This window comes from Entamoeba histolytica, genomic scaffold (genome assembly GCF_000208925.1).
Source record: "Entamoeba histolytica HM-1:IMSS scf_1104750518985 genomic scaffold, whole genome shotgun sequence".
Classification (NCBI taxonomy): Eukaryota; Evosea; order Mastigamoebida; family Endamoebidae; genus Entamoeba; species Entamoeba histolytica.
The window spans coordinates 66,987-82,076 of NW_001914890.1; the positions used below are offsets into that span (position 1 = coordinate 66,987).

The 15,090-nt window shown below is 25.8% G+C and overlaps 11 protein-coding genes across 11 annotated transcripts, besides 1 other annotated feature; 5 read left to right on the top strand and 6 right to left on the bottom strand.

The window, feature by feature from the left end:
- Positions 1-73: 73 nt before the first annotated feature.
- On the bottom strand, positions 74-1,112 carry EHI_177490 (uncharacterized protein; the record flags this gene model as incomplete). The annotated part of the gene is made up of 2 exons (XM_650827.1): positions 74-418; positions 579-1,112. The coding sequence occupies 2 exons, from the start codon at positions 1,110-1,112 to the stop codon at positions 74-76; spliced, it is 879 nt and encodes a 292-aa protein (XP_655919.1).
- A 433-nt stretch (positions 1,113-1,545) lies between these two features.
- EHI_177500 (uncharacterized protein) lies at positions 1,546-2,190 on the top strand (the record flags this gene model as incomplete). Its single annotated transcript, XM_650828.2, has 1 exon — positions 1,546-2,190. One exon carries the CDS (start codon positions 1,546-1,548, stop codon positions 2,188-2,190), a length of 645 nt encoding a protein of 214 aa, XP_655920.2.
- Positions 2,191-2,311: 121 nt separating this feature from the next.
- EHI_177510 (uncharacterized protein) lies at positions 2,312-3,211 on the top strand (the record flags this gene model as incomplete). Its single annotated transcript, XM_650829.1, has 1 exon — positions 2,312-3,211. The coding sequence occupies one exon, from the start codon at positions 2,312-2,314 to the stop codon at positions 3,209-3,211; it is 900 nt and encodes a 299-aa protein (XP_655921.1).
- A 280-nt stretch (positions 3,212-3,491) lies between these two features.
- EHI_177520 (Rab family GTPase) lies at positions 3,492-4,254 on the top strand (the record flags this gene model as incomplete). The annotated part of the gene is made up of 3 exons (XM_650830.2): positions 3,492-3,494; positions 3,554-3,784; positions 3,838-4,254. The coding sequence occupies 3 exons, from the start codon at positions 3,492-3,494 to the stop codon at positions 4,231-4,233; spliced, it is 630 nt and encodes a 209-aa protein (XP_655922.1). The 3' UTR covers positions 4,234-4,254.
- Positions 4,255-4,308: 54 nt separating this feature from the next.
- Positions 4,309-5,558, bottom strand: EHI_177530 (uncharacterized protein; the record flags this gene model as incomplete). The annotated part of the gene is made up of 2 exons (XM_650831.1): positions 4,309-5,346; positions 5,391-5,558. The coding sequence occupies 2 exons, from the start codon at positions 5,556-5,558 to the stop codon at positions 4,309-4,311; spliced, it is 1,206 nt and encodes a 401-aa protein (XP_655923.1).
- A 915-nt stretch (positions 5,559-6,473) lies between these two features.
- EHI_177540 (thymidine kinase, putative) lies at positions 6,474-7,130 on the bottom strand (the record flags this gene model as incomplete). The annotated part of the gene is made up of 1 exon (XM_650832.1): positions 6,474-7,130. The coding sequence occupies one exon, from the start codon at positions 7,128-7,130 to the stop codon at positions 6,474-6,476; it is 657 nt and encodes a 218-aa protein (XP_655924.1).
- A 167-nt stretch (positions 7,131-7,297) lies between these two features.
- Positions 7,298-7,777: a repeat region.
- Positions 7,778-8,072: 295 nt separating this feature from the next.
- EHI_177550 (Rab family GTPase) lies at positions 8,073-8,772 on the bottom strand (the record flags this gene model as incomplete). Its single annotated transcript, XM_650833.1, has 3 exons — positions 8,073-8,224; positions 8,272-8,541; positions 8,589-8,772. 3 exons carry the CDS (start codon positions 8,770-8,772, stop codon positions 8,073-8,075), a joined length of 606 nt encoding a protein of 201 aa, XP_655925.1.
- Positions 8,773-9,324: 552 nt separating this feature from the next.
- Positions 9,325-10,170, top strand: EHI_177560 (RNA recognition motif domain containing protein; the record flags this gene model as incomplete). The annotated part of the gene is made up of 1 exon (XM_650834.1): positions 9,325-10,170. The coding sequence occupies one exon, from the start codon at positions 9,325-9,327 to the stop codon at positions 10,168-10,170; it is 846 nt and encodes a 281-aa protein (XP_655926.1).
- A 72-nt stretch (positions 10,171-10,242) lies between these two features.
- Positions 10,243-11,295, bottom strand: EHI_177570 (RNA 3'-terminal phosphate cyclase, putative; the record flags this gene model as incomplete). The annotated part of the gene is made up of 1 exon (XM_650835.1): positions 10,243-11,295. The coding sequence occupies one exon, from the start codon at positions 11,293-11,295 to the stop codon at positions 10,243-10,245; it is 1,053 nt and encodes a 350-aa protein (XP_655927.1).
- Positions 11,296-11,407: 112 nt separating this feature from the next.
- Positions 11,408-13,381, bottom strand: EHI_177580 (sodium/sulfate symporter, putative; the record flags this gene model as incomplete). The annotated part of the gene is made up of 1 exon (XM_650836.2): positions 11,408-13,381. The coding sequence occupies one exon, from the start codon at positions 13,379-13,381 to the stop codon at positions 11,408-11,410; it is 1,974 nt and encodes a 657-aa protein (XP_655928.2).
- Positions 13,382-13,656: 275 nt separating this feature from the next.
- Positions 13,657-15,078, top strand: EHI_177590 (uncharacterized protein; the record flags this gene model as incomplete). Its single annotated transcript, XM_650837.1, has 1 exon — positions 13,657-15,078. One exon carries the CDS (start codon positions 13,657-13,659, stop codon positions 15,076-15,078), a length of 1,422 nt encoding a protein of 473 aa, XP_655929.1.
- Between the last annotated feature and the right edge of the window lie 12 nt (positions 15,079-15,090).

The following is a 15,090-nucleotide window of genomic DNA, read 5'->3' on the forward strand; positions in this document are numbered from 1 at the left end:
GAAATAAACTAAAAAAGAAGACAAATATATTTAATATAGTTTGTATGATAATACAATAAGTACATATACTATGTTAAAACCAATGTAAAACAACTAAACGATGTACATCAAATGCCGTTGTTTGTGTAAAGAAAGTATGTTCTCTTTTTTGATGGTCTTTACTTTTATATTTTAATGAGAATTTACCGTGAAAGAATGATCGTGTGCCATGAGGACCATTAGGATTTTTAATTTTAATAAATCGTTTTGTTGTAAAAATAAAATTTTGTTCATCATTTGGCCAAATACAAATAGATTTTCCTTGATGTTTTTGTTTAAAGTATATTGGTTCTGAACAAGAAGGATTTCTTAAAGAAAAAGTAAAATATTTTTTATCGTACATTGAATAAATATAAGATTTCTTTGGATAAGGAATTTTCTATAAATAAATATAGATTTTGTTAATTAATAAAGAATGAGGGATAATGTGAATAAAATAGAAACGAAAAAGAATCATTTTGTAAGATATAATATGATTTTATCAATTTTGATTACCCCTTTAATATAAATAAAATCAAAACTAATCAAAATTAACAAACTTTATGACAAAAACATCCAAATGCATATCCTGTTTTTGTGATTATAATAAACATAACATTCTTTTCTCCACATACTTTTTTATTAAAATCTGATGCATTTGTTCCATCTTCTACACTATTGTATAACACTTCATAATTACTAAGTCCAACCCATTCACATAATTTAGGATAAAACTCATTCATTGTTTCTTCTATATCAAGTCTTCTTTGTCTTTCTTCAACTTCTTCATTTTCTATACGATATCTCTCAATTTCTTGTTCCCAATTTTGACGTTGTTCCATACCCATAGCAGCTTTCTTTTGTCTTCTTTCAGCCATAAGTTTAGCTTGACTAATTTGTTGTTGTCTTATCTCTTCTAATCTTTTTTTTTCTAATGTATCAATACTACTTTCATCAGCTCCAAGTAATGCCGCAGTATCAGCTCGTTCTACAGAAAGAGCAAGTTCAACAATTTGAGAAGAAGTCTCCATTTCAGGGATGATAGATGAAGTAGTAGAACTTTCAGAATTTTCACAATGTGTTACAAACTCCATTTTTTGTAATGAAAAGATCTTGATTTTTAATTTTATGTTGTTTTTTTTTATCAAATCTAAAACTCTGATTTTTTTTCATAAAAATCCAAAAAAAAATCAAAATTTTTATTGCTTTATTATTAAAAAAATTTATTTTTAGTTTTTTTTATCAAAACAAAATCTTAAAATAGAAAATATACTAATGATTTGTCATTACCTATTTCTTTTTGATTTTGTCAAAGAAATACATCTTTTTATTTCATCAAATAAACATTTTTTTAAAAAAAAAAAAAAGAATATTTATTTTTTATAAAATTGTGTTATTCGAAATCGTCTTAAAAATTTAAATATAGATAATAGAAAAGAACTGAAAAAAGATAATTTACAAGGAATGAAATTTATTTCCATCCTTCTATTATTACTTCTCGTAAATGACTCAGTTGCAATTAAAAGAATGAGATTTAAAACTGCACGTAAAGCAGGTGTTTATTTACAAAGAGGTCCAATAGAATATCAATCAAAGAAAAATAGTAAAAGAGTTACATCAGTTAATGAGGGGGATATTGTCAAACCAAAAGTGATAGAAGTTTGTATTCCAGTTTCATGTGAAAATAATGAAATATTAGACACAAATTGTGTTTTTAATACTTCATATAAAATAGCGTGTGGTTATGTTTCTGAAAATAAATGTACTCCAATATCAATTAAAAAACCATGTAAAACTAAAAAAAATGTTATTTATATTTCATCTAAAAGAAAAGGTAAAGGAACTAAAATTTATAACATTAAAGCATTTGAAGATTCTCATTGTTTAAAACCATATCAAGGATTTACTGAAAATATCATTAATTGTAAATTTAATAATTTAAAAACAAAAAAATTTGGATGTAATCCTGAAAATGAAATTAGTGTTGGTGGTATTTGTGAATGTAAAAATTGTAGAACTGAAAATATAAAAACTAATATAAAATCAAATGATCAACTAAAAATTAAAAGATCAGAAATAAAATTTGGGTATAATCCTTGGTTTTGTTTCTTTATTCCAGGTTTAGTAGTAATAGTTGTTGTGTACTTTTTCACTCACAAAAAACCATATTAAATGAATATTTTTTAATTTTAATAAATTTTTATGATTTTTTTTTTTTTATTTAAATGAAAGAAAAAAAAAATTAAAACCAAAATATTATGTAATTTGAATCTTCTAAAATTATTTTATCTTTATGGGGAATGAAGAAACAAAAACAACAAAGAGAGGAAGTCTTTCTGACAGATACAAATTAGAAAAAAAACCTGTTCATAAATTTAAGATTTCTAAAAAAAAAAGATTCTCTCTTAAAGATGATCTTCAACCATCAAATGTTCTTAATTCTCCACATACTTCACTTTCAAATAGTTGTGATATTTTGTCTGCAGATTTTGTTAAATCAGATGATTCAAAAAATTTACTTTCTTCAAGTCCAAGAATTAAAAAAATTTCTAACAACACTAATCAACAAAATTCTCCTTCTCCTTTTAGAACTCCTTCAATTCATTTAGACTCGCCATTAAATTCTTTTGACATAATGTCTTATTCTCCACAATTAACACCTACTTCAGAATATTGTTTAATGATTAAAAAATGGTTTTCATCTATTAAAAATGGAACAGAACAAGTAATTAATGGATATACGATATTATATGACTCAAATTTTCTTCAACTCTCTTCAAGAGATATTTATTCTGTTCTTTCTGGAAAAAATAACTTTTTTATTATCGTACGATTATTTTCTGGAGAATTATTTGGAAGTTATTATTCAAAGACTGTTCCTTGTGAAAATAACTCTACACGTGTTGAAATAGACTCAGACCAAAATCATTTCATCTTTGTTATTCAAAATTTCTCTACAAAACCTACTTTATATCATCCTGTTAATCTAAAAAAATCATTAATCATTCATCCTATCTCTAATTCAGATTTAGTTATCACTATTCCTGGTGCATTTTGGGTTACTTCTGATGGTAAAGTATTTTCAAATTCAAATATAAATTTAACTTATAAAAATGCTGTTCCATTAGCTCATCGTGTTGTCCCTTATTCTAATCCATTGTATCATCTTTCAATTATACAGTTAATTCATTAATTATTGATATTCAACTCTAGGTTTCATTTTTTGTAACTTTTCATTTTATTTTTTTATTTTCTTTACAAAAAGAAAAGAAAAGAAAAGAAAATTTATTTCTTCTTTCTTAAAAAAAAAAAGCTATAAAATATAATATAAATATTATTATTATTAGAAACAAAGAAAAAATTGCAGGTTACAAAGTTAGCTCATTCAGGATGGAATAAAAAAGAAAATTCTATAATCCATGAGAAAAGTTGAGAACAACTGAACGAACAAATGGAACTAAATCATACAAATAATGGTTTGTGAGATGTGATACGTTTATTTGTCTTTAATTTGAAAATATATTAATATAACTAGGAAGAGTCAAAGGAAGCATTACAATTAAAAATCATTGTTATTGGAGAACCAAGTGTAGGTAAAACATCAACCATTAGAAAGTATTGTCATGGTGTATTTGACCAATTGTACCGTGCAACTATTGGTGTTGATTTTGCTGTTAAATTTACAACAGTTGATGAACGTGATGTTGAACTTAGATTATGGGATATTGCAGGTCAGGAAAAGTATATTGCTATGACTCGTGTTTATGTTTGTTTATATATTTTTAACCAAAAATCAAGAAAATAGAATAACCAAAATAGTATAATGGAGCACATGGTGCTATTATTATGTATGACCTTACTAATCCAGATACATTTGCAGCTACAGATAGATGGAAGGAAGATCTTGAGAATAAAGTCAAATTTAATGAACAATCAATTCCTGCATTATTAGTTGGAAATAAAGCTGATTGTTTAAGTGAAGAAGAATTAAAAAAGGCACAAGAAGACTTAATGGCTAAAGTAGCAGAACAAAAGTATTCAGATGGTATTTTAACATCAGCTAAAAGTGGACTTGCTGTTGAAGAGGCAATGGCAAAAATTACACGATTGATATTTAAACAATTCTCTGATCTTGTCAATCCAAAACCTGATGCTAATAATGTTGATATTTCCAAACAAGGTCAACAAACCCAAAAAGAAGGTGGATGTTGCTAATTTATGACATTTTTGCATTAGAAAAGTAGGTTTTAAATTAATTTAATAAACTTATAAAAAGAAATAAATTTTTAATTAAAGTAATTGAGTTTGATCTTTATCAATTTGTTGAACAATTTGAGTTGATTGAGGAATATCAATCAATTTCTCTTCTTTAAATGGTTGATCATCTGATTTTATTTGGTTATTAACTTCTTCAATAAGAGAAGGATTTGTTTCTAAAGTGTTATTTTCAATGTCAATATCTCTTTTGATAATCTTTGCTATTACATCCAAGTATCGTTCAACATCTTCATTTCCCCAATTTTTAAATAATTTTTTTCTATTCATTTGCCCCATAATGAATATATGAGCGTCATTTGATTTTGTTCTAAAATGAACATTTAATCGCCTCCAATTTAATGTATTAAGTTGTTTAATTATACGGTCATGAATAATACAACTATCTACTCTTTCTTCAAAAATATCTCCACGTTCATTTTGTAATTGGTATTGTTTAGTACAACCATCAACAATATCATTGTATCCCCTTAAGAAATTAAATCCATCCAAAAGAAATTGATCTTGTAAAAAGTCTCTATCATAAGGAATGGCTCGATCAAGTGCAGAAGATACATAAGGGACTTGTGGTGATGCTCTAATGTTTTGGACTAAAGTAAGGTGTTTAAATTTTTTTAATGGAGCAATAACATCATCTTCAACCATTCTTAACAATAAAGGATATTCATCTAAACATGATGGGTCATATGGTGGAAAAGGACGATCATTTAGTTCTAGCTCATTAAGTGTTTCTCCTTCAAAAACATTTCCAAAGAAAGATTTAATTCCTGTTTGTGATTTCTTAACACCAGCATGAGGTGATTCTAAAGTAATAAAACTAAATGGGATATAATTTGAATTATTAAATATATTACGATTAAATAATATAGGAATTGCTAACCTGAAATATAGTCCACCAAGTGAATGTCCAATAAAATGAATATTATATTTCTCGTCTCCTCTTTTACTTTTAGTATCTTTAAGGTCATTACAAATTTCATTTGCTAGTCTCAATGCTCCAACTTCTATACCATCACTTGTTTTTGATTTTAATGAATTACAACTACAATATTTCTATTTGAGTTATTACCTTATTACCTTTTTAATCTTAAACAAACAATAATATAATTCGTTTTTAATTCTTTTTTTATTCCATCAACAAATTGTGCCCAATATTCTTTTGGTTCAGTTGAAAGAGCAATTCCATTTTCAAAGAAAAAATAATTTACCACATTTTCTTTCTTCATTGTGTCTAAATTTTTATTATTTAAACCTTCACCTTCCATCTTCTTAGTAATAATTAAACTCAGTTTGAGTTCTTTTGATAAAAACAAAAATAAATTAAATTTTATATAACAATAATAATTTAATACTATAATATACTTCAAGAATGTTATAAATAACAATATTAAATTACTATTAAATTAACAGTTAGTCAAAGAGTCAAATAGACACTTAACAAGAGGCAAAAAGAAATAACAAAAAATGTTAAACTAGACACATAATATAATAGAAATTAAAAAAAAAGATATATGGATTAGAATAAGAAATTTGTTTATAGTCTAGTTGTTAGTTGATAGTATTTGTTTGATTTTAGTTAGTATGTGATAAAATTTAATAAGACATTGATGATGTTGTAGTACTTAATTTAACTGAACTATTACATTTTGTTTTTAATACACCCAAATCATTTAAAATTGATGGATTAAAAAATAAACCTAATGTTAATTGTTTTTATTAGTTGCAATATCATTTCTTGTATGTGAATTATCTACAATATTAATATCCGACTTTGAAATTATTTATTCAATTAGAATTATTAATAAGATAATATGGAAGGTTGGAGTTTTGTGTGTAATATGGTTTATTATTACAGGTTGTTTAACATTTTTTATGATAGGAAAATTTGGACTTATAACAAGTCTTTCTTTGTTAAGTTCTTCTTCAATATTTATTATGTTATTTGTTCTTTATAAAATAAGAAGATCAAAATAAAAGTTAAATTCAAATACTTCTTTAACAAAATCAAAAGGAGAAAAATTAAATAAAAATGAAATTAATTAATTTTTCTCATTTAAGTTTGAACTAATATATATAAAAAAGCAAAATGTTTTTAAAAAATCAATTAACTAAATATGATAGAAAATTATATTAATTTCATTTTTATTAAAAATGAGAATTATTCTTTTTTTTCTTGACTATTATAGTTCACTTATGTGAGAAGCAAATTCAACACTTCTTTGAGTTTTTAATGTAGCACCATCTTTGTAGAAACATTTTCTACAGACAGCACAATATTTATCTACTCCTCCAATAACTTCAATTGATTCTTCTGAACTGGTTCTTAATGAAAAAGCTGCTTTTTTACCACAATTAACACAAACAGCACTTAACTTTTTTACGCTTTCACATAATGGAATAAGATCAGTAATTTGTCCAAATGGTTTTCTTTGGAATGTACCATCTAATGCTGCTATGATTACCAATCTTCCATAACTTGCACATGCCTCTGAAAACTCTATTAAGTCTGGGAAGAACTGACCTTCATCAATACCAATAACTTCATAATTAAGAGCGGTTTCAAGTACTGGCATTAATTTCATGGTTGGAATAGCTTTCCATGATTCTTTATCATGAGAAATAGCTTCATCTTCCGATCCATACCTAGTATCCTTAGAGTATTTAATAACAACAGTAGTTTTTTTGGAATATCTAAACCTTTTAATAAGTCTTATTAATTCAGTAGTTTTACCACTAAACATAGGACCAATAATTAATTGAATAGACCCATCATATGTTTTTTCTAATTCATTTTGTGGTGTAACAGGAGCAGTAGACACACTTATACTTTCATTCATGACTATTTCCTTCTTCGTTTAGTTCTGTCATTCTTTTTATGTTTAATTTTTCTTTTTTTCTTTTTTTCTATTTTTAATTATAGTCTTTTTCCCGATTTATTATGTTTTTTTAATGTACTTTTTAACCACTTTTTTATTTTGTTAAACTGACAAAGAGTACAATTGAAGTATCATGTCTGAAACACCACACAAACCCTAAAATAGTTCATGCGCTGACTTTCCTTGTTATTACCTGGTTATGATAGTGCCTTTAAATAAGAAATGTATTAGATAATATTACAAAGAATGCATCAATTTATTATCGTGGAATATTACTTAATGTACTATAAGAAATGATATTTATTGATACATAAATTAAGAAATATATATTAACCAAGGAAAAGGATTTGCTGATGTGTGGGTAAGACTAAAAAGAAGATTAGTCAAACTAATATAGTAGTAATAAAATGATTCCTTCTCCTATTCATAAAATAAGAAAAATGAAATTCCTTAAAATTAAGGCAGAGAATAAACAAAAGGTTAAAAAGAAGAATTAAGCAGAAGAAGTTTTGAAAGATAATAATAAGAAGAAATAAAGGAAAGAAGTGATTTTCTCATTTTGCAAGAAAAACATAAATGATAGGTTAAATAAAGAGATTATTCTCTTTAAAAAAAAAGAAGATAATTATTCATATTATTAATATAATTATGTTAGGCTTTGTGTAAAGTTAAACATAATAAACAGGGTTATAATAAAGAAATTCAAAAACTATTTTTCATAACAATTTTTTTAAAGATAAAAATGTCTTCCAGAAGAATAAATGTTATAAATAATTTACATAATAAAGAAAACAAAATATTTTAAATGTTATTATCATTCTTTTGGAAAAAAGTATTTACAAAATAAATAAGAAGAAAAGATAGTTTATCTCAATCGAAAAGTATTTAAATAAACAAAAGATATCAACAATCACATTTTGAATCTTTTTTACTGTTCGTTGTTGAAGGGGTTTGATTGACATTAATCAAATCTGGTTCGTCATCAATTTCATTAATAGGATCTTGTAATATTTCATTAATTCTTTCACAAAGAGTAACAAAGATTTCGTTAACGTCTAAAGTATTAATTTTTGAGACTAATAAAAATAAAATGAAAACAAACTAGTTCCTGTTTTTGCTGAACAAGTCATATGAAGAACTCCATATTTATCAATAATTTCTTTAACTTTTGTTTCTTCGACATTTGTTTGTAAGTCAGACTTACAACCAACTAACATCCAGATAACATTATCTTCTGCTTTATTTTCTTTTTCAGTAATCCACATAGGAATACTTGTTAAACTTTTTGGAGAAGTAACGTCATAACAAATGATAATACCTTGTGCGTCACGAAAGAAATTTGATGCTAATGATCTAAATCGTTCTTGACCAGCTAGTAATTAAGTACTTAAGTTTAATTAAAATAAAAGAACAACAAACCAGTATCCCAAATATTAATATTCATATCTCTATCACTTAAATGTATCGTTTTTTGAAAACAAGAAGAAACAACAGTTGATAAATGAGTATCTAAATAATCATCTGTAACTAATCTTTGGATTAGAGAAGTTTTACCAGTGAAAGAATCTCCAACAAGAACAACTTTAATTCCACGAGTACTCATTTTAAATATGATTTTTTGTTTACCGAATATTGAGTTACTTCAATATCTTTTTTTCTAATAAAAATAATGGGATTAAATTTGAAAAATAAAAAATAAAAAAAAATAGACATAGAACTATTTATATATATATTTATAGTTCATTTTTAATTTTTAGAATTATTTTTAAATTGAATTTCTATTTTAAGAGTTTGAGTAATGAAAAATGAAAAGTGTTACTTAATCGAAATACAAAGAAGAAAAAAGAAATGGAGGTTTATTTTTACATTGACACGCAAGTTTAAATTTAGTTGAATATTTTTCTGATTAATATTAAGAAAATTCCACGAAAAGGAAACCCTTCTTATATGATTTGAATCACTGAAATAATTCAAGAAAATAGTCGATACAATAACTTTGAGTTCAATAGTTCAACCCTTTATTCAAAGAAAGAAGAAATACAATTCTATATTAAAAACAGAAAATCCAAAAAAAAACCCTCTAAAAGAACCCTGTGATATTTAAAGAAATGATGGTTTAATCTAAGTTCAAAGAATTAAAAATTGAGTCTTAGAGATGAATAGTTCAACAACAGTCTTTGTGGCACGTATAGGAAATAGAAGAGAGAAAGGATTAAGATATCTTTGTGGATATTATGGAGAAATAATGGAAGTTACTCTATTAAGTGATGGAGAAAAGAAAAAAGCATGTGGTTTTGTTAAATTTAAAAGAGTGGAAGATGCTATTCGATGTGTTTGTGATGCAAAAGAAAAGAAAGGAATTTTTGCTGAAAATAATAAAGTTATTATAGAATGGGCTAAGTCATCACAAATAAAAGAAAGTGATTTAGATAAAACAACACTTTATGTTACTGGCATGAGTAAATGTGATGAATCTTTTATTAAAAGTAAAATGGAGGTATATGGTTTAATTCAAAAAATCACTATTCCAAGAGGAGAACAAACATACGCATTTGTTAAATTTGCAAATGAAAATGATGCTTCAAAAGCTAAAGATGCTGAAAATGGAAAAGAGTGGAATGGTAAAAGAGTTGTTATTGAATTTTCTGAAGCTCAAACAAGTAAAAGAAATAGAAGACAAAAAGCAACAATGAAAAGATTTGCACAATTTTTTGGTGCTATTTCTTCACCAGCATCACCTGGTTTAGAGTATTGTTCAACTGATGAATCTGGTAGTCAAGAAGAATATGATTCTTGTGATGATTGTTTATTAACACAAAAAGAAGAGGATGAGCCAGATAATATTATAAGTTGTTCTATTGATTGGAATATTTTAGCTAATCATTATGGTACTCCAGCTCTTTGGGAAAGTGATGAAGAAGAATTACCTATTTTTGCTAGTTTACGTCAAAAAGAAGAAAAAATAAATCTTCCACTTTGTATTGAATCAATTCTTTACTAAAGGCTTCACCCAAATAATCATTTCATTATAACTTGTTTTTATTATTTTAATATATTTGGTTTTTTAATTTTATTACTTTGATCCAGAACATTCAATAATATTATAACTTCCTTGTGGTATAACATTAAACGTAATTCCTAAAAGTTGTTTTAATAATACAAACATAGTTTCAGAATGTAATGATATTTTACCACATGATATCATAGAATGACCATTTGCTAATGCCATTGGAATTAATAATTGATCTTGAAGATATTCATCACAACATCCTCCATGTTCAAATTCTTCATACAACTTATTTAATGTTCTAGTTATAAGATTTTTAAACGTTTCATTATTTTCTTGAACACAACATGATGATATTCTACAATGTTCAAACTCAATATATAATTCAACATATTTGGTTTTTCCATTTGAATGACACATTCCATCCACTTCACATACTAATGGCTCTCCATTTATTCTAATATTCTTTCTACATTCTTTTTTAACAAATTGAAGTATTGAAATTATTTCTTCATCATCTCCTTTTCCACCAACAATTTGTCCACTTATTTTAATTCCATTTCCACGTTCAATTAATTTAATTGGTTGAATAGATGAAGGAGATTGAACTAAACATTCAATTTCTCCTCCTCCTTTTGGGAAAAACCCATACTTTTTGAGTTGAACATTAAGTGTTATTCCCATTAATTTAAGTGTTGGTGATAATATGTCATTGTAAAATTCAGGAGTTGGTGCCCATAATGCATGTGTTCCTCCATGTATTGATATTTGATGACTTCCTTCTATACTAATCAATATAGGAAGAAGAGACTGTAATACTAAACAACAACTTCCTGCACCTTTCATTTTGAATGTTTTAACAATTGGCTCTTTCACGTTTTTACCTTTACTTCCTTCAAATAATAATTCTAATTGTTTTAAACGAATATTTTCTAATGGAATTCCAAAAATCTCTCCTATTGATTTAATACAAACAATATGTTGATCTGCAAGTCCTGGTTTTGGTCGATTCTTTCTAATAGAATGGATCATAATATCAAAATGTTTAATTGAGGCAATGGAACAACAAGTCCTTATTATTTGACCACCACCTTCAAGTTGACTACCATCAATTTCCATTATTAATGATTGAATATTTCAAGTTATATCTTAAAATACAGTTTTGAGTCTTGAATAAATATAAATAAATTTAAGAAAAGAACTATAAAGGAATAGTTTTTAATAATTCCAATTATTTTCTTGCTTCAAAGAATAAATATGGCAATAATGCTCCACACAACGTCACCCAGATAAACACAGGCAATCCATAAACACAAAATTCTTTCATTGTATAATTAGCATGACGATAAGCAATAAAATGGGTTGGATAACCTATTGCCATTAAGAAACAACTAGACGATGCAATCATCATGGTATACATTCCTGACTTAATTCCTATAATTGCACCATGTGGAGATGAGTCATTAATACCATAATACAAATTCCATACAACAGGGAACATAATATCAACAATCATAGTATTAGCTAATGGTTGAGCAAGAATTAGTGTTGGTAAGAAAATACCTAATAAAATACCAAATTTACCACATGGATAGAACCATTTTGTTGTTGATAAGGCTAACAAATTACCAATTCCACTTTTATCTATTGCAGCACTAATTCCATAAGACGCTCCAACTACACACAAGACTTGAACATCAATAGAATTATATACATCTTTAACTGTCATACATCCAGTAACAATTAATATTAATACACTAACAAATCCTGATATAGCTAATGTAGTAACTTTAGTTGCTTCAAGAATACATGGAATAAGAAGACATAATAAAGGAATAATAATCTTAAATAGATTTGTTGGTGCAGGTAATTGAATACCAATATCAGTAACAATATGAAATGAATCTCCTCTTAATTCTTTTTCTCCTTTTGTTAATAAAATATATGTTGATGTAGCTGATAAAATATCAATGGTTTTTAATTCTTCTTCCCATTTATCTTCATCAATACTTACTCCAAGAACACTAACATTTCTTTCAAACAACGTATCTACTTTTTGTCCTATTAATGGGTCACTTGGATTTAATGCAACTTCATACACTTTAGTATTTGATAAATCTGTAATTGTTGGATCTTCTGGAACAATACCATTATAAGTTAACACATCATCTAATATTTTTGATGGAGCAGTATAACATAAAATATCATCAGCTTGAATAACTAAATCTTCAGTTACTTGTTCATATGTTGCACCTCTTCTAATAGTTCTTAAAATACCACAAGGAGGTTTAATTAATACAGTTTTTCCAATTGGTACACCAACAAATCTTGAAGCACTAGTTACTCTAAATGAGAAATAATAAATTTTATTTGTTATATGAGACAATGAATCTTTTTTACTTGGTAATAAATTACTTGCAAAGATAATATAAATTAATGCAGGAATTACTATAATAATTGATATTACACTAATTTCAAATATTGGCATAGTAATATTAAGATGAATACCTCTTTTATCTAATTCATTAACTTTTTCTAATAATAATTTTCTAGCTCTATGAAATGATGAATTACCAATGATAGAATTCATTCCACCAAGAATAGCAGCGAATGAGATTGGTAATACAACTTTACTTACTGCTATACCTGATGTTTTTTTCCATGAAAATATAATTGAAATACCAATCATTACTACTGGTGTATTATCTATAAAGATAGATAGTGTAGCAACAGTAATTACCATTAATAATAATGATGGCCAAACTCTTGTTTGATAAGTCTCTGGTAATATATTTCTTGTTATAAATTCTAAACTTCTATTCTTTACTATTGCTGACGAAAGAATATATGAAACTATAAGTGTAATAAATGTACGATCACTAAAACCTTGAAAACCTTGACTTGGTGTAATAACATTACATGATATTAAGAATCCAACAACAGACATCATAATTACTCCTGGATGATACATTTCACTAAGAATTAATGTCATCATTACACCTAATGATATTAAACATATAACTGTCTTATAATTAACTCCTTCTATTTGTTCATATTTCCAATCACTAAAATAAACTATCATAGAAAATGCTATAAACACAATAACAAAAACTACACAATACCATTTCGCTTTTAATAAATTAATAAAATATCTTATTGCTTTCATTGTATTACATTGCATTGCCTTTTCTTCTTTTCTAAACATTTCAATATCATTTTCAATGATAAAATTATCATTTGTTTGACTCATATCAATAAGCCCATCAAAGGAAGTAAGGCGTTCTTCTTTTGATAAAAATGGTTCATTCATCAGAAAAATCTTTTAATATAAATATTTAGTTCTATTAATTAATGGAATGAACTAAAATATATTCTTCATTTTTTTTTAATGCAAAAAATTCATAAAAAAAAATTGATTATTTGGTTGTTGATAAAAAATTTAAAAACTAAAAAATAATAATACTAAAAAAATTTGATTAAATGACAACCAATAAAATTGAGCAAATCCAATCTCAAATAAATGAGATATTAACACTCATCAATTCATCACTTCCTCCTATCCAAGAAAAAACAGAAAATTTTAGAAAAGTAATTGATCAAGCAGCAAATAATGCTTCTGGTATTAATAGTGATATTAAACGAATAGAGAGAACACAAGACAGAATTAATTTAGTCCTTCAAATGTTAGTTGTTGCTAAAGAACAACGTAGTGTTGTTAATAAATGTAAAGAGTCATTTAAAACAAAGGATTATGATGGAACAGTTAGACATTTTGTTCAGTTAAAAAGTTATGGAAATGGGTGCAGTCGTATTATGAAAGAAGAAATTAATTTGTTACAAAAAAGTATTGAAGAAGAGTTTATGAATAATTTTAAAAATGCAACAGAAAAAGGAGACATGAAACAAATTCTTCGTTATACTGATTTACTGATGAGGATAGGATCTTCAGAATTTGCAACCAAACAATATATTACATATTATACAACTTTAATTCTAAATGAATCAACTACAATTAAAGAAAAATTACTCAAACTTGATATTAATACAATAAAAGCTGAAGCTATCTTTACTAAAACTATTCAAGGATTTGTAGACTTTTCATTAAAAGTTGTTTCTAGACAAAATAGTATCAAAGCTATTGATGTGTTTCAACCAGACAAATATTATTTTATTATTCAACAATTATATGATCAAATTAATATTTGTGTACTTACACTAGTTATTACTTTTACTTCTATTAGAAGAATTTCCTCACTTCAAACTCAAAAAGGAACAAAAGATTACCCAGAACAAGATGTATTAATTGTTCTCGATGAAACTTCATCAATTAGTAATGTTATTTCATTTTATAAAGATTATTTTAATGATTTCTTAGGTAAAATTAATGCAAGTGATGAAGTCAAAAATAAACCAATAGAAAGTATAAAAAAACTTGATGATGAATTAGACAAACTATTAAACAGTTTTGTTTTATTAGAAGAGTCTTATGTTTCTGCTACTTTAACACATTCTATTAAAGAACGTATTAAAATCTCTGAATTTGGAGAAGCTCTTGACTTATTCTTTTATGTTCTTCAACAAAGTGCTGAACGAGTTGTATTAACTAAATCATTTCAAACAATATGTGCCATTATTAATCTTCATGTTAATATGATTAAAAGTTATCTTCTTCCAATGACAAAAAATGTAGTTAGAGATAACACTAGTTTTACTAATGTTCTTTCTAAAGAGGCTCTTACTTGTATTGACTCGTGTGAAGCAAATATTATTAAATTACATTCAACTCTCTCTTTAAAAATAAACACATTATGGAGAAATAATTCGAAGTATCTTGAGATGGTTAATACAAATTTGGACGATCTTTTGGCAACAAGAGAGTTATTTACTAGTCTTTCAAATTAATTCATTTTTTTA